This window comes from Delphinapterus leucas, chromosome 1 (genome assembly GCF_059928025.1).
Source record: "Delphinapterus leucas isolate spDelLeu-1000000601 "Yukka" chromosome 1, BTC_Dleu_Yukka2, whole genome shotgun sequence".
Lineage (NCBI taxonomy): Eukaryota > Metazoa > Chordata > Mammalia > Artiodactyla > Monodontidae > Delphinapterus > Delphinapterus leucas.
Window position 1 is genome coordinate 26,549,940 of NC_143129.1, and position 27,239 is coordinate 26,577,178.

At 36.5% G+C, this 27,239-nt stretch overlaps 1 protein-coding gene across 2 annotated transcripts in view; it reads right to left on the bottom strand.

Moving 5' to 3' along the window:
• The window catches only part of AIDA (axin interactor, dorsalization associated), a 42,378-nt gene that overhangs the window by 12,994 nt on the left and 2,145 nt on the right, over nt 1-27,239 (bottom strand). For both annotated transcript variants that reach the window (XM_022579277.3, XM_022579276.3), the window contains exons 2-6: nt 21,230-21,299; nt 13,688-13,741; nt 13,223-13,277; nt 7,929-7,992; nt 7,579-7,685 (exon numbers count right to left, since the gene is read on the bottom strand). In XM_022579277.3, coding sequence (XP_022434985.1) covers nt 7,579-7,685; nt 7,929-7,992; nt 13,223-13,277; nt 13,688-13,741; nt 21,230-21,299 — 350 coding nt within the window. The remainder of the gene's footprint in view (nt 1-7,578; nt 7,686-7,928; nt 7,993-13,222; nt 13,278-13,687; nt 13,742-21,229; nt 21,300-27,239) is intronic.

The window sequence follows — 27,239 nt, forward strand, 5'->3', positions numbered from 1 at the left end:
CAGCCTCTTCTGATTTACCTGCCCTACCTCCCCAGTGTACCACCAACTGGAGCAAACATGTCCTACTGCTGTCAAAGAAAACTGGGGGGAATTATTTGATTCAATGTGGCTTCTGAAGAAGAGGTATGAGCTAGGAGAGGAGGATTCCAAACGTAAGCCTACAGATGATACTGATAAGGTAACAAAAACGAATCACAAGCTCCAGGGTCATTTTACTGCACTAGGGCAATAGGGGACACACCAAAGTCCACCTTGATGATGAAAACTATTTATCAATATGTTGTATTTGGACCAGTAATCCAACTTGTCCTATTCCATAGTGCATCAACTGTAGAAGACAATTTATGAACGCAGCTATGGCTCCACAAACATACAAAAAATCACTTAACTACAAATCACAACCATTGACAAGGTGCTAATACTTTGAGGTTCTAATAGCCATTTAAAATAAACAGAGTAAAGGGAACCCTCTTACACTGTTGGTGGGAATGTAAATTGATACAGCCACTATGGAGACCAGTATGGAGATTCCTTAAAAAACTAAAAATAGAACTACCATACGACCCAGCAATCCCACTACTGGGCATATGCCCTGAGAAAACCATAATTCAAAAAGAGTCATGTACCAAAATGTTCATTGCAGCTCTATTTACAATAGCCAGGAGATGGAAGCAACCTAATGTCCATCATCGGATGAATGGATAAAGAAGATGTGGCACATATATACAATGGAATATTACTCAGCCATAAAAAGAAATGAAATTGAGTTATTTGTAGTGAGATGGATGGACCTAGAGTCTGTCATACAGAGTGAAGTAAGTCAGAAAGAGAAAAACAAATACCATATGCTAACACATATATATGGTATCTAAAAAAAAAATGGTCCTGAAGAACCTAGGGGCAGAAGCAGAGGAGCAGCTGCAGTCCTCGTCCTTCACCTACAACTCCTCTGTTCCAAGGGAAGCTGATAACACTGCAGAACCTCCGTAAGGAGGATCTCCTCACATGGACTGGTTGGTTCTCTGTATGGGACCAAGACACTCTGGAAGAGAGAGATTTCGGAGAACCAGACTAGGAATGGACCGCCAGCCCAGAGACCAGGAGTCTACGTGTTAAGTCCACAGAAGAAAACAGAGGTTACACGGAAACTGAAGTCAATGAAATCCTTTAAGACCCTGTCCTCACATGATTTTTCCTCCTGGTCTATAATGAAAAATGGCATGATGGTCTTTGTTCCAAAACAGTAGTATATCATCACCTAGACAAGACTCCTAAAGAGGCAATGACTTTTTGGATAATTACTGAGAATTATCTCTTTTGAAAACCCTGTGATTTGAGTTTGCTTATTAAGTAACTTTATTTGCTTGACGTTTTATGTGATATTGTACAGGTGTTCCCACGGGTGTTGGTTCTAAAATAAGAGGTGAGTTGGTCCTTATTTTGCCTTAGTGCTTCAGAAATTAAACATCACTAACAAGGAGTATATTAATTTTTTATCCACACTTACAGCAGAATTCAGTCAGGTGTCCAAAATGTAGACTAAGCGATATCATATATATGTGAGAATACATATAATCTTGTTAGTTTTCATTGCTTTAAATTTGTAATACTTGTATCTAAACTCACATATCTAGTACTATTGACACAGATTCTCTGTCATCCAAATTTCTTTCTTTTTTTTTAATTAATTAATTAATTTATTTAGGCTGTACCGGGTCTCAGTTGTGGCATGTGGGCTTCTTAGTTGCAGCATACGGGTTTCCTAGTTGCGGCATGCAAACTCTTAGTTGCAGCATGCATGCAGGATCTAGTTCCCCAACCAGGGATCAAACCCAGGCCCCCTGCATTGGGAGCACGGAGTCTTACCCACTGGACCACCAGGGAAATCCCTGTCATCCAATATTTTTTAAGTGCACATTTCTTTGTGCTGCTAAAGCATGATAAAAGAAAAAAAGGACATACATGATAATACTTTGCATTTAAATAGCATTTTTTTTTCTTTCAAGAAAAGTACTTTAGTTATTCTGGGATTATTTTAAACACGATTTAAGATAATGATATTGTTCAAACCAGCCACAATATTTGGTAGATAGGTAACATATTAAATGTGTCTTCAAATTCTGGCAATAGATAATCTTTGCAACTGACATTGCAGGTAGATAAAAAGTTATGGAGGGACCATTTATTTGTTTTGAAATACTGAATTCAATTTAGAGGTAGAAATTGTGGTAAAACATTAAAATACACATACAAGTTCTTCTAGCAAGTAATTTATTGTCTAGCAGTTGAGGAAAATGGGTTCCTCTAAGCTTTCACGAAAAAGAGTTTGAAAAACTGTTAAGATGTTTGTTCGTGTTTAAAACTGCTTTAAAAGTTTGAAAAAAATCTTAGGGGCCATTATCATTTAAATAATATTGTATCTAGGTCTATGAAATTAAAATTATAGCTGATTGAAGTTGTTTGCATACATAAAGAGTATATCAGTGTCACTATCACATTTTGGAAAAAAAAATAATAAACACACATCCACAAAGTCTAGAAGGAGTCAGTGGGCATGTGCTTCATGTAGAAATGCTAGTTTAAAAAGGGCAATCCATCATTCCCTACAGCAAGCAAGGGAGAGTTCCCCACAGGTGTCTGAGTTGCAAGGTTGAATTGCCAGAGTACTTTCAAGAAAGGAGGCCAGATGTTGCCGGGTGCTTTGAAGATGAGGGCTGCAGAAGGTAGCATACTTAACAGACATTTCATATGAACCAGTCTCTGCAAAGCTCTGAAGAAAGCCCTTTAACTTCAAGTGACAGGATTCTTGGATTTAAAAGAAAAAGAATTAACTTTAAAAGGAAATCCTGAAATACTTCCATGACTACTTGGGCTTGAGAGAGAGAGAAAATATAAATAAGTCTTACATCTTATTAAAAACCAGTCTGGAGAACAAGAGAACAAAATCAAAGAGTTATTTTCCTTCCCTTTACATACTAATAAATGCCTGGGTGAGGAACACTTTCTCTGATTCCTCTGCACAGCCTGAGAACTTGAGATTTTGGGAGAAGAAAAAGAACTTAGTGAGCTGTGGTCTAACCGTACCCTTGAGATGATATTCACCGCTGTGCCCCTAGGCATGCTCTGGATTTCTGTGAAAGAAGGATGCCCTGATAGTCATAGGAAAGCAATGAACATTTTGCTGCAATTTTCAACTTCTTATATGTGTGAGCAAGAAAAAACTTCATTTCAACTGAAAATGAAATTCATGTTTGCTTATCTCTCAAGTTCAACTCAGAATCGAGTACTTGTGCAGGAAAACCCAAGCACAGGTTTCACGCTGAAGAGGTAAATTTCATTCTTTATTTTTAGTTTCAAAAATAAACATGTTTTATGCATATTTAAGCCTATATAAGAGCTCAAAAAACCAACACATTTGTATAATTTTGAACCTGCTAAGCCTATGTTTGAATTTAATCACGTCATTCAGTAAAAAAATGTTTTTTAAAATCTTGAAAATTGTGTCTTGGCTATTTTTTATTCATATTTATTGGGCTTATGATTTTAAGAGCTTTATATTCAGCAATGTCAATACATTTTTAGGCCATAAAAAACACGTTATAAATTTATATCCTTGATTTAAATGAAATCTACCAAGCCTACCTTTAGAAGAATTAAATCCTACTTTGGCTTAATCCAATTACTTAACAAAAATTTATGATGTTTGCCATATGAGTTTTTTAAATTTTGAAAAGGAAAAAGATTAATATCAAAAAAGGTAAGATAATATCTACCTCCCCCCCTCCCCCCATTAAAGGCTGGCTAAAAAGTCGCTTTCGGTTTTAAATGGGAAAAAACGATTCTGGGTCCTACCACATCTGCACACCATACCTTATTCCTCATCAGCCTCACAGGGGTGCTGGTTACAGGCCTGTAGGCGTTTGTCAGCACGCATAAACCTGCACACTAAAAAGGGTGAATGTTGTATATGTAAGTGACACCTCAATAAACGTGACTTTCAAAAAAAGTCACAACAAACTTACAATTCAGTAACTTATATAAAAACAAAGATAATAAATTAAAAGTCACAACAATTCCCAGAACTATCTTGCCACCAAATGCAAACACAGCCTAGGCATAACTAAAATCTTGGATTCTCTCAGAATAACAAGGAAAATAAAACGTTTCCTGCTTTACAGTTAAGTTAAAGGTTAAATGCCATCTTGTTATTTTGATGATGTCAATGAATATAATTTTACGAGTCATTTTTTAATGACACCTATAGGTCGTGGACAATAATGACCCCAAACTAAAAACAGCTAATTAAACTACATGTACTCGTTCAAAAAAGAAATTCAGAGAATAGAAGGGTTCAGTAAGCCTTCTGTACCTCTGAAATGAAACATCACAATGCTATATCAGTTTACAAAAATCTATTCAGTTTGGGCTTACTCTTACATAGCAAATGGATTTAATTTATGGCAGAAGTTTCTTTTCAACTCAGCAACCTGAACCTCATAAAAACCTTGATCCGTATGTTTCATGGCTTACATCATCTGCTTTAAAGATCTTGTTTGCTACAGAAGTGCAGCAAGTGAGCAAACAACCAAGTCAGATAGAAATTTATAGTACTGGAAGCTACGGCAATGGTCATATGTGGCTTGCAAAGGGAATAACAACTATTCAGTTAGTAAAACAGCGAGATAATTTCTCTCACCGTCTCAGCAATTTTGAAATTTCCTACATATATGACAAAAACAAGAAAAATACATCTCTCTTTTCATAAAGCAAGGTACATTAGGAATAATGCCCTATACCAAAGAAACATTATTAACAATAAGAGCTACCATCTACAGTAATTGTCCCAATAATCCTATAGTGTAGGTATTGTTATCTCCATTGAAAGATGATGAGAATAATCACCTCACTAATATTCAGCATGTGACAGGTACTGTGCTAAAAGCTTTACATGCTGTACCTTGTTTAGTCTTCACAGGAACCTTATGGGTAGGCATGATTATCATCCCATTTTATAAATAAAGAAATTGAGGTTAAACTGGTTTAAGAATAGGTGCAACTAGTAATGGACAGAGATTAGACTCAAGCCCAGTGTCTGTTGGTTCAAGTCTATGTTGCTTCAACTCCATAATGCCTCCTCCCCAAGGGGCATTATAAACACTGGAATATCACTATTATTACTGTAGTACTTTATTGCACTTCACAGATATCTCATTTTTTACAAATTGAACATCTGTGGTAACCCTGTGTCAAGCAAGCAAGCCAGTCTACTGGCGCCATTTTTCTGACAGCATTCGTTCACTTCATGTCACATTTTGATAATTCTTGCAATATTTCAAACTTTTTCATTATTGTTACAGTGATCTGTGATCACTGATCTTTGATGTTACCATTGGAACCACAGATGTGGTGGAAATAGCAAGAGAACTAGACTTAGAAGTGGAGCCGGAAGATGTGACTGAATCGCTGCCATCTCATAAAACTTTAACAGATGAGGAATTGCTTCGTACAGATGAGCAAAGAAAGTGGTTTCTTGAGATGGAATCTACTCCTGGTAAAGATGCTGTGAAGATTGTTAAAATGGCAACAAAAAATTTAGACCATTACATAGACTTAGTTGATAGACAGTGGCAAGGTTTGAGAGACTTGACTCCAATTTTGAAAGAAGTTCTACTATGGGTGAAGTGCCATTAAATAGCACTGCATGCTAGAGAGAAACTGTGAAAGGAAGAGTCAACCTAGGTGGCAAACTTCACTGTGCTCTGATTTTAAGAAGGTGCCACAGCTGCCCCAACCTTCTGCAACCACCACCCTGATCAGTCAGCAGCCGTCAACGTTAGACAAAACTCTCCACCAGCAAGAAGGTTACAACTAGCTGAAGGTTCAGATGAGGGCTAGCATTTTTTTAACAATAAAGTTTTTTTCTTTTTTTAATATTTGTTTATTTATTTATTTCTGGCTGTGTCGGGTCTTGGCTGCGGCACACAGGATCCTCCCTAGTTGTGGAGCGTGGTTTCCAGAGCGTGCAGGCTCAGTAGTTGCAGTGCATGGACTCCAGAGCACGTGGGCTATGTAGTTGCAGCATGTGAGCTCTCTAGTTGTGGCACACGGGCTCAGTAGTTGCGGCACGCGGGCTTAGCTGCCCCACGGCATGTGGGATCTTAGTTCCCTGAGCAGGGATCGAACCCGAGTCCCCCACGCTGGAAGGCAGTTTCTTAACCACTGGACCACCAAGGAAGTCCCAGCAATAAAGTATATTTTTAATCAAAGTATGTACCTTGTTTTTTTAGACATAATGCTATCACACGCTTAACACAGACTATAGTGTACACGTAACTTTTATACGTACTGGGAAATCAATAAATCTGTGTGACTCGCTTTCTTGCAATACTCACTTTATTGCGGTGGTCTGGAACCAAACCTGCAGCATCTCCAAGGTCTGCCTGTACTTTTATTACCAAGAAAGTTATCAGGGTAATACATAAATTGTACCTAGCTGTACTTTAAAGCTTCTGGCGTCTGTTTTGAAATACATCACGATAGATCAGCATAGTACACTGAAGTGAGCTATTACAGTTCACCAGAATGAAAACCGTGTGCTGTGTAAGAACAGGACAGAATAAAACTGTCATTGGGAGAAGCAAGAAATGCATCCAGGGTGCCTGCCTAGGTTCCTGACAGAGAGGGAAGATCTTCTGTAAACAAAAAAGCCTTGCCATACGTTATTTGCTTTCCTAAAACAAGATGGGAAGAAAAGGGCATTTGCTTAGTATTCATTCTCCCTGGGTCCAGTTTTAATGACCACTATTTGATTAATTAAAGAAGTACTTACAACAGTGTACAGAAAAGAGTTAACATAGCAGGTCTGAGGCTGTTACTCTTAGAAAGGCCTGAGTACAAGGTCGACCCCTGACTAGAGTCTGGGAATCTGGATTTTGGGAGGGTTCCTACTATCCCCTGATAAGAATGGTCACTGTGCCTAAGTTATTTTTACAAACAACATGGTTTATGCTGAATTATCTGCTTTCCTTCTAGGAGTCTGGAATTTTGGTCAGTGCTAGGCAGAGGGTGTCTATGTGATCAGCCGCCAGTAACAGCTCTGGGCATGGAGTCTATAACGTGCATCCCGCTTCCCTAGTGGACACTTCACGTGTGTCATTACAACCTGTCACTAGAGGAATCAAGCACAAGCTATGTGACTCCGCTGGAAAAGGACTCTTGGAAGCTTGCACCGGGTTTCCCCCAGACTTCGCTCATGCACCTTTTCCCTTTGCTGACTTTGTTTTTGTATTCTTTCTCTGGAATAAATCACAGTGTGAGCACAATCACATGCTGAGTCCTGTGAGTCCTCCTAGCGAATCTCCAAACGCGAAGGTGGTCTTTGGAACCCCAGAACAGACAGTAAGATACTTTCAGACTATACTTATGAAACAGCTACTGCCCAAAACATGACCATTTGCTTAAGATTGGCATGAACCCTGGAGAGGTTTTACTCTCTACTAGCAAATACCAAAATAAGTTCCAAACACCTTGGCCTTGTACTGAGTTAAGTAATGTATATTTTTAACAAGTGATACTCACCAGGAACTCTAGCAGGAAAGGCATCAGGAGACCCTGCTCCAGCACCACCCTCTTCTTCATCTTCTTCAAATTCCAAATTCTCTTCTTCACCAGGTGCTAAAATTCTTCTACATGCAAAAGGACAGAAAAAAGAGTGAGCTACAAAACTAAATATACTGGAGAAGCCTCATAGCTACTCATTTCCTAGGTAAGATGTTGATATAAAAAATGCTGACATAAAATGCTAGTATGTTACTACTAATGATATCAGTATACCAACATTGATATAAAACATCCAGAAATCTCTGAAAAATAGGTATAAAATAAGATGATAGAATAAGAAGACAAATATTGGTGCTTATTTATTTTACCTTAAGGGGACAGGCTGAACATCAAATGGGAATTCTTTATTATATGTAAGAATATTCTTTAGGACTAGAATAAAAAGAGAAAGACATATGAATAATCTCATGAATCAAAATAAACAATTTTATTGTCAATGACTGATTTTTAGTAAATTTTACTATGCCTATTAATACTTTTTAAAAAATTCCCAATCTTATCATCATCCAGAGCCATAAACCATTGACTATCTTAGCAAAATGAAAATATCCATACTCCAAGTACCAGTAATTTCAGAGTATTGTTAGCCCTCCAAGGAGAGTTACTTCTAGAGTCTCAGAGTCCTTATGGAAGATGAACCCCGAAATAGTTCTATGTACAAAGTCCTAGGTGAGACATGGGGCACCAGAGAAGAGAGTAACTCCTCCCTGGAGTATTTAAATTAAAAGATTGGTGTCAAAGGTGACCAATGAGAGGGACATGAGCATATCTTATTCTACGTCCTGATTAGACTTCCCCTCAACTCCATAAAACTGGTAAAGTTTATAGTAGTGAGGTTATAATTCTCATATGCATTTTACCATAGTTTATTACAAATGTGTAATATATACATACATATATGTACATATATTCTTACATACACACACACACACACACACAAACACAAAGAGGGATTTATCCCCAAGAGAAGTCTTCAAACAACATGGTACCACCTCCTGTATTATGGTTGTGGTCAATGACTATATCCTGGCATGTAAACTTAAAGAGAGGTGCTATATGTAACTTAGTGCTTCATATCTGGTCTCATGGATTCCCAGTAACTACCTGCAACTACATGAAGGTGAAGTAATAGCATTAATTGGGCAACCCAAAATATTTCTATGATTTTATACTCAACTTATTCAGTCTCGCTAAGTTTGGAGTCCTGCAGTTGAGAGCTAAAATAGGTATGGATGTTGTCATCCCCAAAAAGGAAATCCCTGTGTACAGGTTGCAATTATATGCCTTACTCCAATCGGAGTTGGATGTGTTTATTAGACTTCTTCTAACATATGCACTCCTACTAAGCCCTTCGGGGAAAGAAGTCTGAGACTTGGGTCTAGATTCTCATTCTTATTCTCTCTCCCTCTCCAACTCTTAGCCTCATTCTTCCTCTCTTTTTCTTCTCCTCAACAAACGTGCACTGAGTGCTAAAGATATGGCAGTGATAGAGACAGAGGGTTCTTGCCCTCATATGTGGATCTTAGATCCTAGTCAGGAAAAGCAGACAATAATAAGGCAACAAATAAACAAGATAATGTTAAGACTGCAATTAGTGTAATGAAGGACACAGAGGATGCTTGTGTACGTAGAATAGAGGGATAACTTCAGCTGAGGTGAACAGGGTAGGCCTCTCAAACCTGAATTACTAGAAGACATTTGAGCCATGACCTGGATGAGAGGAAATGTCCACAAGTAGCTCAGGGGCGAGGGCTCTCCAAGAATTAGAGAACAAGCTAGAGCAACAACAAAGGCTCTGGGGCAGGAGCTTGTTCAAGGAATAGAATGGACCATAGAGCTAAAGTCTGATAAGCAAGGGGGAAGTAGCAAAAGCTCTGAAATCAGATCTTAGCCCTACGAGGATGTTAATGACTTGAGCATTCACATAACTACTCTGAATCTCCGTTCCCCCAGTTCTAAAACCAGAATACCATTTCCTTCCCAGACTGCTGAGAAAATTAAATTAAATAACAGTATATGACATTGCATGGGAACATTTAAAGTACCATAAAAGTATAATTCTACATTATTATATGGTAATTTATTTCTCCATAGTTTTCCCTATCTGGCTGACTAGAATCCTATTATTTCAGATCTCACTAAGAAGGACTATTTTTAAAATTATAAGACTATCCTCTCTAAGCTTGGTGCATGAATGTTCCTTGTAAGCTATTCATTCAACTCAAATATCAATTAATTCATCAGTCCCCAACCTTTCTGGCATCAGGGACCGGTTTCATGGAAGACAATTTTTCCACAGACCGGGGGTGAGGGAGGGGAGATGGTTCAGGTGGTAATGCGAGCGATGGGGAGCGATGGGGAGCGGCAGATGAAGCTTTGCTCGCTCACCGCCGGCCACTCACGTCCTGCTGTGAAGCCCGGTTCCTCACAGGCCACAGACCAATACTGGTCTGCGGCCCAGGGGTTGGGGACCCCTGAATTAATCACTTACACAGTATTATGCTAGATATTGAGAACAGGGAATGGGTGACAAAAAAAAAAAAGATCATGTATATCAGAAATGATCACATTTTAATAATAAAAAGGAAAAATCAAACCTTAAAATATGTACAAAACAACATCAATTAAAAAGTTGAAAATCATATTAGTCATTAAGAATATCTTAAATTTGTATTATAATAGAAGAATTAAACAGTATTTTCTTTCCTTAGGTATCAATGCTTTGAAAAGGAAATGTCTGTTTTGCAGTAATAGCCTCTCCTTTATTTTGTATTTATAAGTATAGAGTATATCAGATATTTAATTTGTGTGAATAACTTTGGGAGAAAAATAACAGCTCCTTTCTCCCTTTCTGTAAATGTAGGATAGGTTTCCATTTTCACCAACTATGGAATAACAGGGATTCTAATGTCCTTTTAAAATAGGGTTCTACATAAACTTTACATAGGATTTTTCTTCTGACACTAATATTGATATTTTAGGAGGATTTAGAGAAGAGAGAAGCAAGTTTATAATTCCATGGAAGGTATTATCATGAGCATGGAGTCTACCACCATTGGGGTCTAACTGGCTCATCCAGCAGAAATCACACACACAGGCCCACCCTCTACTGGTAAGAACTCAGCACTCTCAGCCTGCTGTCATGGAGCAGGCCCTGCAACCTCCTGAAGCTGACACTCTAAAAACCTCACAGACACACATGCCAGATGTATTCTTCTTTTGTGGCTGACATCTTTCATTTTTGTGGTAGGCAAAAATGAGCAAGTGCTTCCCATCTGAAAGGTTATTTTTTTAATTATGTGAGAAGATTCCCTGAAGACATTCAACTTAAAAATCTGCCGAGTTCAAACTATAGGCAGTGTTGAATGAGGCTCTGTGGGGAAAATACAGAGGCTATTCACAATCTTCTTGAGGAGAGAAATAAATATAAGTGAGAAAAATACAGGGAAGACTACAATGGTGGCTATAAAAAGTGCTCCTAGAAAGGACATGAAGTAGAGTTTAATTATGGCTAGGGAAAGCACGGAAAGCTTTCAGAGAAAGGTGGGATTTCTTCGGGGCTTTCAAAGATGAATTAATGGAAGGGAACTTTACAGTTTATGGGGTTGTCACGAGGGGACAAGTTTGAGTAAGAAGTAGTCTGCTACTAAGGATTAACATAAGAAAATCAAGTAACTAGTACTTTCAAGATCTTAGTTTTAGTATGAATTTCAGACAGGATTATATTTTTAAAACTTTGAAAGGAAAAATACATTAGCAAAATAAACCAACTAGGACTAACATGTTGAAAGACACAGTCATTCGTTAATTTTCCTTTCCTTAACATTCTTAGAAGAGGCAGAGGTCAGCTTGACTAAGAACACTGAATCTGAAATATAGTCAAACACCAATTTATAGAAAATGTTTAATTCCGATAAAATAATTAACTCATAACAAGTGCCTAGATTTTATAAATTCAAAATTAATTACAGAGCATATCCTACTGAGATACAATATACACATTTATGTTCCTTTCAGAGGCAACAGCAAATTAAAATCATCTAAAAAAATAATAAGTACCAGGAAGGGAGAAGTCCAAATGAGAAGAATTATATAAATTCAAACTATAACAAAATGAATCCCAAAAATACTCTTTCCTTTCCATTCGCACACCAAATCTTAAAAAAAAACAAAACAAAAACAAATAAACAAACAAAGTAGAAGACTAATGCAGATTTTAGTCCAATCTTCCACTAAGATACGGGCCAAAAATCTCTCAGGAACTTGACCTGAAGAACCATGCTATTTAGGAGTGATGCCAATACTGCACCATTCCAAGTATTAATAACAGTGCAGTGGTAGGAATGCAGGCTTTGAGATCACTTAGAACCCTGGTCAAAATCTGGTTCTGGCATTTACAAGCTGTAAGATCACGGGCAAGTGTCAGTAAGCAAAATGCCGTTGAGACGATTTATCTGAGTGCTTGGCATACTGCTGCTGCTCGAAAAAATGGCAACCGTTATTACCAACAAGAAAGTCTATGAGGCCATAGGAGGAATAACTGAGTGAGTCTATGGAAAGAGATAATAAACATCTGAGTATAAGCGTTTACAAACTTTACAGTCACCTTACATACCTAACAGGTTCTTAAGTTTTATTTGGAAACAAACAGAAAAGAAATGGAAAATAGTGACTAGGTAAGGATCCCAAATCCTAATTATTCTTATCATTTAAAAGTGAACGTTATGATTTTCTTTAGAAACATTATATAACTCAGACATCCTAACTGCAGCTGTAATCTTTTTTTAAAGCCATCAATGTGCTTTTCTTAAAATAATCTTATATATAGCCAGTTGCAAAAGACCATACATTATATGATTCCATTTATACGAAATGTTCAGAACAGGCAAATTTATAGAGACAAAAAATAGATTAGTGGTTGCCTAGGACTGGGAATTGGGGGAAGCTGGAGGGAAATGACTGAATGCTAACGGATAAAGGTTTTCTTTATGGGGTGATAAAAATGTCCTAAAATTGACTGTGGTGATATTTAATACTTGTGCCCTTGCTTATATTTCAAACATTTCCTCTAAGAGAACATTCATTTGAACCAGCAAAAAAGCTTCATCTAGCAGCAACCTAACCACCAAAATATTTGAAGGAATTGTTTACCTCAAAAAAACTTTCAGGAAGGAAAATGAGGACAACAAGGAAATATTTTATACAGCAGACCAAACAGCTGGACTGCAGTTTTCAGTGACATGCTGTATAAATAGGCATCAATGACTATAAATTTATATTCTCCAGTAGACTCTACTGTAAATGTTTACCAAACTAATTTAATTATAGTCTTATTAAAGAGATTAAAACAAAATAAAGTCTAAAACAGATAGATGAGGTATGACATAGAATCAAATAATTTTTCATATTCTATAATGAAAGTGAACCAAAGAATAATTACTATAAATATTATAGGAATTATAAAAGCACAAAAAAATTACATAGGACTAGATATTAACAGAAATGACTCAAATCAGCATCTCTGCTAAATAACCTTAATATCCATAACAGCTCAAATATTTTTCTAAAGGAGTATCACTAAAAAATATAAAACAAAACTTACTTGGTTCTAGCTTCTTCAGATCCTCCAGTTTAAATTCTTCTTGGGACTGTGTGGACTGAATTTAAAACATGCATATTACATATTTTTATTACAAAGATTTCACTGCACCCTATGTCTTTTAAGTGGTTGACGACATATTCAAAAAGCGGCCAAAATAAATGAATCTATTTCTTGCTTTCAGGGTAAAAAAAAAAAAAAAATTCCAAACTGGTTTTTGTTTTAGTGTTTTTTGGAACATTCAGGCTAAAAATAACAGAAAAAAAATTGAAGTCATATCTTTTATTTTTACAGTTTATGTAATATGAACTAAATCTTTTAAGATGAGTTTAACCCATGAATTCTTACTGTTATAAAACCTTTGTGAGACAATACTGCTTTTGGCATGAATGCTAATACTTTATCAGAATAGTTCACAATAATTTCTTTTCCTTATATTAAAAAGTTGGAGGGGGGGAACCTATTTACCTGTAAAGCTGCACTTCGTAATTCCAAGCATGTTGCAATTTTGCCTATGGTTTTCTGAAGGAAAAAGAAAAAGCTATAAATACCAAATATATCATAACTGTTAGTTGTCCAAATCACCAAGTTAATTTTCATTGATAAGCAATCTATAATTTTAAAAAATAAGTTAACTTTTACTTCTTTTAGCATCTTGCAGACTTTGGAGATGAGAAACAGGAGGTAAAGGTCTGGGATCGGGCAGAGAAGGTGAGTATATATTCGCTCCTAACCTAATGTGCCACAACCAATTTTAAATCAAGTTTGCTTTGATGATAGCTTTAGATATGATTTAAAGGGCAATGAAAAGGACTTCAAGCATCTTCCCTCCTAAGCTTTACCTTTTCTTCTTCTCCATAAAGTCTGATATTCACTAAAAGACTTAAAAACAAAAATATCTGAAAGTTAGCACAGCGGTATAATTTAATTCTGACTCAAATCCAATCTTGACTTGTTCAATTAAATATATCAACAATACTAAGCAGAATCAATACTTGTGATAAATGGTGGTAAATTTTACAGTCAGATCTGAGCTATAAAATGGATACAAGTGATAAGGCATAGTCCCTGTCTTTAATAAGCGCATGTTTCTATTATATAAGACACATTCAGAATCACTGTAACGTAAAGCAGAGGCACTTGATTCTATAGGGCTTCAGCGAACTAAGCGGTAATATATCCTGGAGAAACAGGACAAGAATCGGAATTAGGATTCAAGCCCCAGTGACTGGGAGGATTTCTAAAACTAACGTACTAGGAAAATTGTCATGGTTCAGTTGTCTGAAGTCCCAAACTGAAGCAGGGGGAGAAAGGTTTGAAATGTGAAATGCGTGTGTTGGGGGAGGGAGGTCATTATAAAGGGGACCTTCTAGGACCAGCTGCAAAATCTGTTACTACTTTAGCAATAAATCATACAGATAGTTTCTGGACAGAAGAATGACTATCAGATTTGCCCTTTAAGAAGACTCCTGTGTGGGCTTCCCTGGTGGCGCAGTGGTTGAGAGTCCGCCTGCCGATGCAGGGGACACGGGTTCGTGCCCTGGTCTGGGAGGATCCCACGTGCCGCGGAGCGGCTGGGCCCGTGAGAGGCCCGCGTACCGCAAAAAAAAAAAAAAAAAAAATAAGACTGCTGTGATAAGAGTATCCATAGGGTGAAGGAGAAAAGGGAAAAGACTAAAGGTAAGATCAATCAGGTTATTTCAACTGTCTATGTAAACAGTAATCAGAACAAGAACATGAATGACTAGGGTTGAAATGAAAAGGAGACCCACAGAACAAATATCTGCAAGAGCAGACAGCAGCTGAATTATGCCCATCAAGACTTTTAAATCCTTCCTAATAAAAAGGAAGAAATCCTGGCAATAAAAGTGAAGTATATATGTACAATATTTGCAATGCCTTCACCAAAAAAATATTCTGGAAAAAAAAAGGATGTTTTTCTATACATACTGACGACCTGCAAAAGTTTAGTCAATTAGATTTGGTGGTTTTCTCTTTCATCAATTTTCTTTGGAAGATAAATGAGGAGCAAAGAGGAGTAACAACTATTGTCCTGGTACCTGGCACCCAGGCTAGATGGCACTATGCAGTTATCATGTGGACCATAAACAGCTGGGATAGTTCACAAAATAAAACACTAATTCTACAAATAACAAATGCTAGAGAGGATGTGGAGAAAAGGGAACCCTCCTACACTGTTGGTAGGAATGTAAATTGGTGCAGCCACTATGGCAAACAGTACGGATGTTCCTTAAAAAACTAAAAATAGGGTTGCCACATGATCCAGCAATCCCACCCCTGGGCATATATCTGGAGAAAACTATAATTAGAAAAGATACATGCACCCCAATGTTCACAGCAGCACTATTCACAATAGCCAAGACACAGAAGCAAGGTAAATAAATGTCCATCAACAGATGAATGGATAAAGAAGATGTGGTATATATATACAATGGAATACTCCTCAGCCATAAAAAAGAATGAAATAATGCCATTTGCAGCAACATGGATGGACCTAGAGATTATCATACTAAGTGAAGTAAGTCAGAAAGAGAAAGACAAACACCATATGATATCACTTATGGAATCTAAAATATGACACAAATGAACTTATTTATGAAACAGAAACAGACTCACAGACATAGAAAACAAACTTATGGTTACCAAAGGTGAAAGGGGGAAGGATAAATTAGGAGCTGGGGATTAGCAGATACAAAGTACTATATGTAAAACAGATAAACAATAAGGTCCTACTGTATAGCACAGGGAACTATATTCAGTATCCTGTTATAAACCATAATGGGAAAGAATATGAAAAAGAATATGTATATATTGATATATATATCAATATGTATAACTGAATCACTTTGCTGTACACCAGAAGCTAACACAACATTGTAAATCAAGTATACTTCAATAAAAAAATTTTTTTAATTTAAAAATATATAAATAAATAAACCACGACTGAGCAAAAGACATGACTCTTGGTCAAGGAACAAGTAACAATATTTAACTATCTCCACAATCTTTAAAAATTTCTTTTAATCTTAATATAAGAGTTTAGAAAATGTCAAATTTTATTTTGAAATTTTACATTTAAATATTATATTTAATAGAACTGCTGCAAAAGGAATCAAGATAATCACAGATTTATTTACCCTCTGAAAGAGCTGTTGTGGAGCAACCAGCAACAATCTTTTCTACATAAAATCTAATAACCTCAGATCATTGTTCATATATATCACTCAAATCTGACAAAACTAGTAAATAATTTTAAATATAAATTATATAGTAACAGTAATAGCTAACAACTATTGAGCAGTTACTAAATGACAGACTCTGCTAAGTGATTTACACACATTACGTCATTTAATCCTGACTACAACCCTATGAGTTAGATACAACTATTTTATAGATGTGAAAACAGAAGACAGGTTAAGCAACTTGCCCTGGACATCAGTGTATTCTATACAATAGCAATATATACAACAAAGTAATACACTTATTTTAATACCATTTGGCCATACTTTTTATGTTCTTTTAAAAATGGTTTTGAAAAAGGGTTGTCTGTATTAAGGGACACGTACCAGTGAGTAAGTCTTTAAAAATACTAGTTAACTCCTTTTCCTTCTTTACTATACAATCCATCTGATTTGATGTTTTTAACATTTAAGGTAAAATGTAGTTTAACAACTGTAAGTCCACTAATAATCTATTTTAAATTTAAATATTTCTTCAAGTTAAGCAGAAGCAACAGTTTTTTACACAGAATCTACTGAACTATGGCAAAATACCAATAAGCATTATTCATAACTATTTTAAGGGACCACACCCAACATCAGTATTAAAAAAGGAGTGAAACACTATCATTTTCAGCTGTAGCAAAACATGCAGCATTTATTGATGTCAAAATCAAGTGCTTGCTACTGTAATTATTTCAACTTTCTTAGAAAGAAATGGTTCAGAAAAATTATTAAGAAGCACAAAGTCATATGTGTCAGAATATAAATATTGACTATTAACTAATACACATTAAGACTAAGCACTCAAAGCGAAGTTTAATTTTAGAAAGATTTAAATAATTAGCACTTCATTCAAATTAACTGCTTATACCTGCTGTGGTATAGAAATGGAAAATGTTGTCATTTTCAGAATACTGGCTACTTTACTTTGTCACTTGCTAGGGAAATGGACAACTCAAAAAGAGCGGTGAAAGGAAAAGATGAAATAGAAATATACAAATAAAGAGCAAAAGTAATTTTGCTAAAACATATCAAGGAAAAATAGGTTGAAAAAATACACATTGTTAAAGTAGTAGAGTCTCAATCCAGACTTAATTTTTTACATTTAGACAGCCAGTCATCTACTCTTTAGATGGCGGGGGTGAGGAGGAAAGAAAGGAAGAGAGGGAGGAGGCAGTGGAAAGTGGGGACCTATAAAATGTAAAACAAGCATATAGTGCTGGAATTCTCATTACCACTAAATTTGATTCAAAACAGGGAAAAACTTTCTAAGCATCATGAGACAGGATGTTCTAGTCTGTCCAGAAACTTACATGAGAAAATCTACTACACCAAAGCAGGGAATTTAACGGAATGAAAGCTTTTGGCAGCTATTTTTTGGCTACTAAACCCTGTTGTTATAATGACAAAACTATTAAGAAATGAAATGAAAGCTATGTCAACTGATCATGAGGGAAGATCAAATAAGAATTATAAACTTGCTTTTTTTTCCACCAGAAATCTTTGAGAATATTTTGAATAGAAAAGCCATATGAAGATTTTTTACCATCAACTAATAAACTTTAGAGAGATCAGTAGCTCTGCTTTAGAGTTCTTCAGATTTAAAATAAATATTGTGAAGATATATATGTTATTCTCTAAAAAAATAGGATTCCTCTAATCTTAAAATAATAATCATATACAAATAAATATCAATAACTTAAGATCTAACAAAGCATTTATTCATCAAATATTTTTGAAATCTTACTGTGAACTAACAGTAAAAAGCTTCATAAAGAAAGCACTTTAGAAATATAGTGGTTTTTAAAAATCTTCTTTCAAAGTTCCACAAATTATTAAATGGTTGGCATAATTCTAAAACTTGTCACTGCTACAAAAACATTTAAAATAGTAAAAGCATAAAGAATATAATTCCAAATAGAAAACATATAGAACAATTTTGCTTAGAATAATGTAAGGAACATTCTCCATTTTCCTCTTTTAAGGAAAACACAATCGAATTTCTTCTCCTTTGGCTTACATGCCAGGTCTGGCATTCAATTAATTTTGCAGACCTAACAGTTGGTTTCAAAATTTCCCATAACATGTTCTTTAGACCCAATGAAATATTATAAAGGGAGGAGGAGGGAGACTTTCAAAAGCCAACAAATCTAAGAAATACTCCATTACCCAAACTCTTTAAAACTCCAACATACACATTAGCATACTAAAAGCCCTGACAAGTCACAAACTCTGTTCATATAACATCTATTAATTTTTCAGAGTCAATGTTCTCCAGATAATGTCTGGGAAATCTTTGTTTTTCTAATCATTTATTAACTTAGAGCCTCTAAGTTTTTCCTTATGTGACATTGAAATAAGGCCTACAATGCCAATATGAGGTTTCTGGCCCGTTGTGAATGTTTCACCTGTATTTTTAAAGAAATTTTTTTTAAAGAATTTGTAAATGCATACGACTTGCCTTATATTCATAATGTAGTACAGAGTGATTTGGGGGTCCTTCTCCAAGCCCAAGGAATAGGGAGGCAGGCACAACCTCTCTCTGTAGTCACTACTGGCAGCCACATTTGCCTCCTAAGCAGGTTTATAAATAATAAATACCTCAGAAATCACACCTCGAGGAGGGGAGGAGGAACAGACTACCTCAAAGGTAGAGGTCATTTGAAGATTTAGGGATACGTTTCAAGATCATTTAGGGTTATCTAATCCCTCATTTCATACATAAGGAAATTAAGGCCCAGAGACAGACTGGATTCAAGATCAAGTCTTCTGACTCCAGATCTCAGGCTCATTCCTTTAGGTCATGGTGCCTCCTGGGCCTTGTGGAGGGTGAGATCTGTGTAAGCTGAAAAAAGACAGCAGCGGGTGCCTACTAAGAACAGCTATAAATTAAAGATTGAATACACAGCACTGTCAAACATCCCAGCTTCATCCTTAGAAAGTTAAAGAAAATTAAGAAAAAGCTAATTTTTTCTGGTTAGTCTAATCATCAGAATATGACAAAGCTCATTTCTTGATGACATTTTTAAAAACTTTAGTATGTTTTAGGTCAAATCAGTTTATATTTGAGGTCGTGTTGCTCATAGAACCTATACCTAAGCAACAGATGTTGGAGACAAGGCAAACAGTTGATTAAAATATGGCTGTCATTAAACTTTTTAATTTCCTAAGCTTTCATTTTGTTTCTATAGTCATAACACACTTTGTTAGCTGTTAATTTACATACTCAGATATTTGAGATTGTTTCAAAACATAGGTGTTTAAACTCTCAAATCTGTGATGCCAGCTGATCACTTCCTTAGCAATTCGTAGACAGATTTCACAAATCTTAGAGGTGATAAAGCATATAGTCCTTCTTCCTTTCCTTTTGCAAACCGGACAATTCCTCTGTGGTAATTATTTTCCAGGGCTAAAATCCTAAGTTTCCTAAATCTATTGTGGATATTAGCAATTATTAAGGAAAAAAGAAAAATATACCTTAAAATTTTAAAACTTCTATTACTTTTTAAAATACAAAATAAAGATACACTAGATGACACAGACCCAAAAACGTTTTATCAGTTATTTTTTTTAATTTTATCTTATTTATTTTTTTGTACAGCAGGTTTGTGTTTTTTTTTATTTTTGAATTTTATTTATTTTTTTTACACAGCAGGTTCTTACTAGTTATACATTTTATACATATTAGTGTATACATGTCAATTCCAATCTCCCAATTCGTCCCACCACCACTGCCCCTGCCACTTTCCCCGCTTGGTGTCCACACGTTTGTTCTCTACATCTGTGTCTCTATTTCTGCCCTGCAAACCGGTTCAACAGACCCCAAATATTTTTAAAATGCAAACATACTAACTTGTGTAAGAAATATGACTGACCCTAATTTTTGGTGTTTTTTTCTTTTCAAAGATTTATAAAGATGAATCAGATGAATACAGGCCTAAGGACTAAAACCAATTTGTTTAGGTTTACTTGAAGAGTGTGCAGAGAATCACTCCCACTCCCACTCCTTGTACAAAAAGAGAATAAAAGCAAATTAAGTCACCATAGTTTTTACAATGTCTTAAGAAGAAAGCTGACATGAATTTTTTCATTATCTACGAGATTAAAATTTAACTTAACATTAGATACCTTGAGCCAGGAAAAATAAGAATTGTTTCCTCCCATTTCTTCTCACTGTTTTACAGTAAGGCTTCTTAAAATATCCCATTTTTCACAATCTCTAGCAGTACAGGGAATCAATTTGATACATTAAAATTTTAATTCAAGGAGAAAGAGCACCCTTGAAACATTTTGCAACTTTATGCATTTACTTTGTTGATGGATTCTTATGCTAAATTCTTGACTTGAACTAATTATTTTTCAGTGGTGGCTTTTTTTTGTTTTTCGTTTGTTTTGTTTTTTGTTTGTTTTCAGAGGAGGTGGAGAAGGAGGTAAGGAAGTTCTGAGTTAAGTAAGTACTGAGGTGGGATGCAATTACTCACAATCAAACTCCAGTCTCTGGTACCCCTTCCTTCCCAACCAAAGTGTGGATGGTCTCCACTAAATGTCTAAATGGCTGAGTAAAGAAATTTATTAAGTGAGAAATTCATTACATGGTAAATCATGTGGTATCTCTAAAGTAATTACTTAATGTTCAGCAAAGCATAATCAGTATCATTCTTTGCACTTAAGTATAACAGTTTTTGTTGTTTGTTTTTGCTTAATGGACTCAAAAGACAGAACCCTTTTCATTTGGAATCTGATGTATCTAGAGATTATTTTATGGTACCTTTTGTTCTTCTGTGAACTCAGAATTATTGTGTTGAGCTTGGGCCTCTTTTTGTAGGTGTCTTGCTAATCTGTAAGAAGAAAAAAACATTCTTTAAAATTGAAGGAAAGCAAACTATTTCAAGTGAAACACGGTAAAATAATTTAATTCTTAAAAAAGAGTGAAGTACAATAACACTTTTCTTCTGTTTTCAAAGTATAAATCTACATTATCTTTAGAATCTAACTCTTTATACAATGACAATGGAAATAAGATACTTTTCATACCATTTCACTGGGACAAATTTCAGCTCGAGACAGCAAAAACAGAATCATAGAGGTGGAAAGAATCTCAAATGACATCGAATTCAACTTTCCTTAGTACACACGAAATTTCTTCTACAACAAGCCAAGAGCAGTTGTCCAGATTTGGCTTAAACACTTCCAGTGAGCACCAATTAATAGTACCAGCCAGAGGTACTTTATCAGTCTATCATTAATTTGCTGATAAGATTAGTTCAAATTACAGCCATGACAAAGTGATGATACTCTATCAAATTATACTTTGGGACGTATTTTTCATGGCAAATAAAGAAAATCCTCTACCAATCAGACATGGAAATCACTGTTTGCTCAGTTATCATCATACTTAAAAACAGCAGCTAGGCCTAGGATGAGTTTTCAAGGATGGATCTGTGTTACAAGTCTAAGCTCAACTCTTACAGCTAAACAATAAAAAGAAAAATAACTCAATTTAAAAAATGAGTAAAAGGTTTGACTGAACAGACATTTCTCCAAAGAATATATAAAAATGGCCAATAAGTACATGGATATCATCGCATTAGTTATTAGGGACATACAAATTAAAACCACAATGACATACAACTTCACACCCACCAGGATGGGTATAATTTTTAAAAAGAGGGAGAAAAAGTACAATGGGTATTGGCAAGGATGTGGAAATCGGAACCCTACCACTGGAACTGATGGTAGGAATGTAAAATGGTACAGTCACTGTGGAAAACAGTTTGGCAGTTCCTTAAAAAGTTAAGCATAGGGGGCTTCCCTGGTGGCGCAGTGGTTGAGAGTCCGCCTGCCGATGCAGGGGACACGGGTTCGTGCCCCGGTCCGGGAAGATCCCACATGCCGTGGAGCGGCTAGGCCCCTGAGCCATGGCCGCTGAGCCTGCGCGTCCGGAGCCTGTACTCCGCAAAGGGAGAGGCCACAACAGTGAGAGGCCCGCGTACCGCAAAAAAAAAAAAAAAAAAAAAAAAGTTAAGCATAGAGTTACCATATAACCCAGCAGTTTCAAAATCCTAGGTATATTCCCAAGAGAACAGAAAACATGTTCACACTCACACACACAAAAACTGTACACGAATGATCACAGGAGCAGCATTATGCGTGATTAGCCAAAAACTGGAAATACCTAAAATGTCCATTAACTGATGAACGGATAAACAAAATGTGGCGCACACATTCAAAGGAATGTTATTTGGCCATAAAGAGGAATGAAATACTGATACATGCTACAACATGAATGAACCTCAAAGACATTATGCTAAATGAAAGAAGCCATATAAAAGATCATATATTATATGATTCCATTTACATGAAATATCCAGAATAGATAAAGCCATAGAGATAGAAGGCAGATTAGTGGTTGCCAGGGGCTGGGGAAATGAGAGAATTGGAAGTGACCCATATCAGGTAAAGGGTTTCTTTTGAGAGTGATGGAAATGTTCTGGAATTAGATAGTGGTGATGGTGGCATAACATTGTGAACATACTAAAAACTAACAAATTGTACAACTTTACAGTGATAAATTTCATGTTACGTGATATTTATTTTAATTTTTAAAAACTTGCAGCGGGGAAAAAGAAAACAAAGAATTGAAAGGATTTTTTTGGTGAGACATTTTGTAACTACAAAAGAACTTTAAACTATAATTCCCAAGCATACTATACTATCCTAGGTGGGGAACGGAGGCAGGGATACAAAGGGTAGCAAGTGCTAGATTTCCCACCAAGCCGTTGCAAAAGACAGTTCACCAAGTTTCCAAAAAGTCTTAGATGGAAGTTCTAATCTATACAATCATGTCTTTAAAGATCAAGAGTAAAGTTCACTTGATGACCTCTATCTAATCTATGAAAGGTCTGCATCCTCCTTATCATAACGCAAGAAACTCCTACATAAAATCATAACGTTTGCCAGGATAGCTCCACCATGTTACTTAATCAAAGTGCTTCCATCCATTTATTTCTTTTCCCCCAAAACGGGAAACCCCAGAATATTTGTCCTAAAATGTCATTCATAGACCCACTCTGTGGATTTTATACAGGAGTAAGTACAATTAGAAACAGACATAGCCATACTTGTCCCGTACTTGGTTTCCTTTCTAACTTTTGCTGGCCTACCATCTACGTAGAGTTCTCTTCAGGAATCACAGTCTACACTTAACAATGTCAACTACACATCCCTGAATTCAGGGAAGTTACAGTGTTGCACAGTTTCTTTATTTGACAAGTTCTACACACAATATGCCAATAGTGACTGTAAACCTAAGGTCACTGTCAGAAGAAAGGATATAGCTCTAAACTCCTGCTCAAATGCTAGCAGTCAGTAGACAATGATGTTAAATTCAAACAGAATCCTGTTTTTAAAAATTAGGCAACAGGCTGAAGGAAATATTTGCAAATCATATATCCTATCTGATGAAGAACTGATATCCAGAAAATACAAAGAACTCTTCTAATTCAATAGGGAAAAGACAAACAACTCAATTTAAAAATAGGCAAAAGGTATGAAGAGACACTTTACAAACAAGATTTACAGGGAAAATAAGCATCATAAGAAAAGACACTCAGTATTACTAGTCGTAAGAGAAAAGCAAATGAAAACCTCAGTGAAGTACACTACGTACCCACTAGAATGGCTATAGTCAAAGAGACACACAATAACAAATGCTATCAATGTAGAGAAACAGCAACTGTCATATATTGTTGGTAGAAATGTAAAATGGTGCACCCAGTTTGACCAACCAGTTTCCCTTTAAAAATTACACATAAATTTACCATATGAGCCAGCAATTCCACTTCTACATTTCTACCCAAGAAGAATGAAAATATACGTGCACCCAGGCTTACACGTGAATGTTCACAGCAGCATTAATGATAACAGTCGAAAAGTAGAAACAACTCAAATGTCTACCAAGTAGTGAATGGATACACAAAATGTGGTATACCCATACAATGCAATACTACTCAGCAGGAACAAGGAACAAGGTACTGATACATACAACAACATGGATAACTTCAAACACATTATGCTAAATCAAAGAAGCCACATACAGATCACATATCATATGATTCAATTTACGCGAAATGTCCAGAAAAAGTTTCATTTCATCTTTAGAGACAGAATATAGATTAACGGCTGCCTGGGGTTAGGGTGGGAACATGGAATGACTGCAAATGTGCATAAGAGATCTTTGTGGGGTGATGGAAATGTTCTAAAGTTTGACTGTAATGATGGCTGCACAACTTGGTAAATTTACTAAAAGTTCACTGAATTGTAAACGTAAAATGCTGAATTTCACTGTATATAAATTATACCTCAATAAAGTTATTTTTAAAAACTTTTTGTAAAACCTAGGCAAAAAAATTAATTTTCTAGGGCTTCCTTGGTGGCACAGTGGTTAAGAATCCACCTGCCAGTGCAGGGGACACGGGTTTGAGCCCTGGTCCAGGAAGATCCCACATGCCGCGGAGAAAGTGAGCAGCCCGTGCGTCACAACTACGGAGCCTGCACTCTAGAGCCTGTAAGCCACAACTACTGAGCCCGCGTGCCACAACTACGCTTCAGCCCACGTGCCGAGAGCCCGTGCTCCTCAACAAGAGAAGCCACTGCAATGAGAAGCCCGCACACCGCAACGAAGAGTAGCCCCCGCTCGCCGCAACTAGAGAAAGCCCGGGCGCAGCAACAAAGACCCAACTCAGCCAAAATTAAATAAATAAATAAAATTAATTTTTTAAAAATTTTTTATTTTTTAAGCCTATAAATGATTGCACCATTTTAAGACAAAGTTTTAAGACAAAGTGAGACATAAATCTGTCCACTGAGGGAAAATCCCTCTGCTCTGGGTATCAGATGAGCAGGTAAGAGTTGACATTCTATTAGTAAAGGTAAAAAACCTATGAAATATTTTTCTCTAGAGAATAACCTCAGTTTCCAAGGGTGCCTACAGGTAATACAGGACTGCTCTCAAGGGGAAGTTTTAAATATCCTTAAAGCACATAAATAAGTGGCCCACAGAAACCCCACAGCAATCCATGACAGAAACAAGTGCTTCTCAAACTATTTAGAGTGAAGAACTAGTTTTTTCCCCCGCAATCTGTTCCAGGCTAATACTTTTATAAAATAAAATAAAAACTATCATTAAGATGTCATACCACAATGAAATTCCTAAATTTTTTTTTTTTTTTTTTTTTTTTTTTTTTTGCGGTACGCGGGCCTCTCACTGCTGTGGCCTCTCCCGTTGCAGAGCACAGGCTCTGGATGCGCAGGCTCAGCGGCCATGGCTCACGGGCCCAGCTGCTCCGCGGCATGTGGGATCTTCCCGGACCAGGGCACGAACCCATGTCCCCTGCATCGGCAGGCAGACTCTCAACCACTGTGCCACCAGGGAAGCCCGAAATTCCTAAATTTTAAATCCCCATTTTTTTATTTATCTCGTTGCAGACCAGCAAGGACGTGGGACCACACCTTGAGAGGCACTGACACAAGGCATAAAAAGGATGATTAACAGGGCTTATCCAATCTTCAAACTCACCCATTCATTTAACAAATACTTATTGAGCATCTGTGTGCCGGATTAATGCCTCAGGACTGATCCTGTGAAATAGCTGATTCGAGGCAGCAGAGTCCATGCCACTCTACCCTAAGTTAGGGGGCAGGTACCCCCAGGGTGCTGAAAGAGGTGGCCTGCTAGAGGGAGTTGTTTTTAATTGATCATGTATATTTTAGATAGCAATTTTAGTTTTGACATAATTTGCTTAAATCTTCCAACAGTACTGTGGCATCAACTCCTTAATGCTCCCACAGCATATTCCTGAATCAAGCCATTCACTAGAATACAACAATTATATAATAACTAAATAAATAATTACTTGATAACAGTCTAGTGCTACTCTGGACGCTACGTATACAGTAGAGAACAAAATAGACAACCCCTCCTATACCCTGTTTTCAAAGAGCTTACATTCAAGTGGGGAGAGAGACAACCAACCAAATGAATACATAAAATATATTGTACTTTAGATGGTGATAAATACTATAGAAAAAATTAAGCAGGATTGGGGGTTGGATCTGCAAGACTGAGGTAGAGGGAGTGGGAGTGGACAGCATACTTAACTGGACAAAGAGGGCCTCGCAGAGATAATATTTGGACAAAGACCTGAAGGAGGTGATCAATCGGCCCAAGCAGATAATGGGGGAAGAGTGTTCCAGAAAAAGTACAAAAGCCCTAAGGCAGAAGCAAGCTTCAGGAAACAGCAAGGAGTGTGGCAGCACTTACTCTTTTCCTACTTCTGTAATAGCAATACCCATTTATTCTAAAATCCTCCAGCATTTCTCACAATGAAAAATAAATAAATAAATAAAATCCTCCATTAGACTCAATACTTTGAGGATGGATATCAAATCTTATTCATTTCTATACGCCCAGCTCTCACTTGCTGAGTGATGAAACTGTTTAAGCTGTGATATTCTTACCTTACGATAAGTACAAACACGTCCACTCCCTCCCCCACAAGGTCCCCATCCCATGAATTCACTCCTGTGTGTTGCACAGCTGTAAAGACACAGCTGCCTCTGCGGTCAGAAAGGCCAGTTCTCCCAGACTTCTTCTTCTCGCTCAGTATCCAGTCAGTTACTAAATCCCATCCATTCTTTTTCACATCATTTAGTGGCCCCCAAATGGTCTCCTTTTCTCACAGATAATTCAAATTAAAAAAAGACAACTGGCCTTCAGT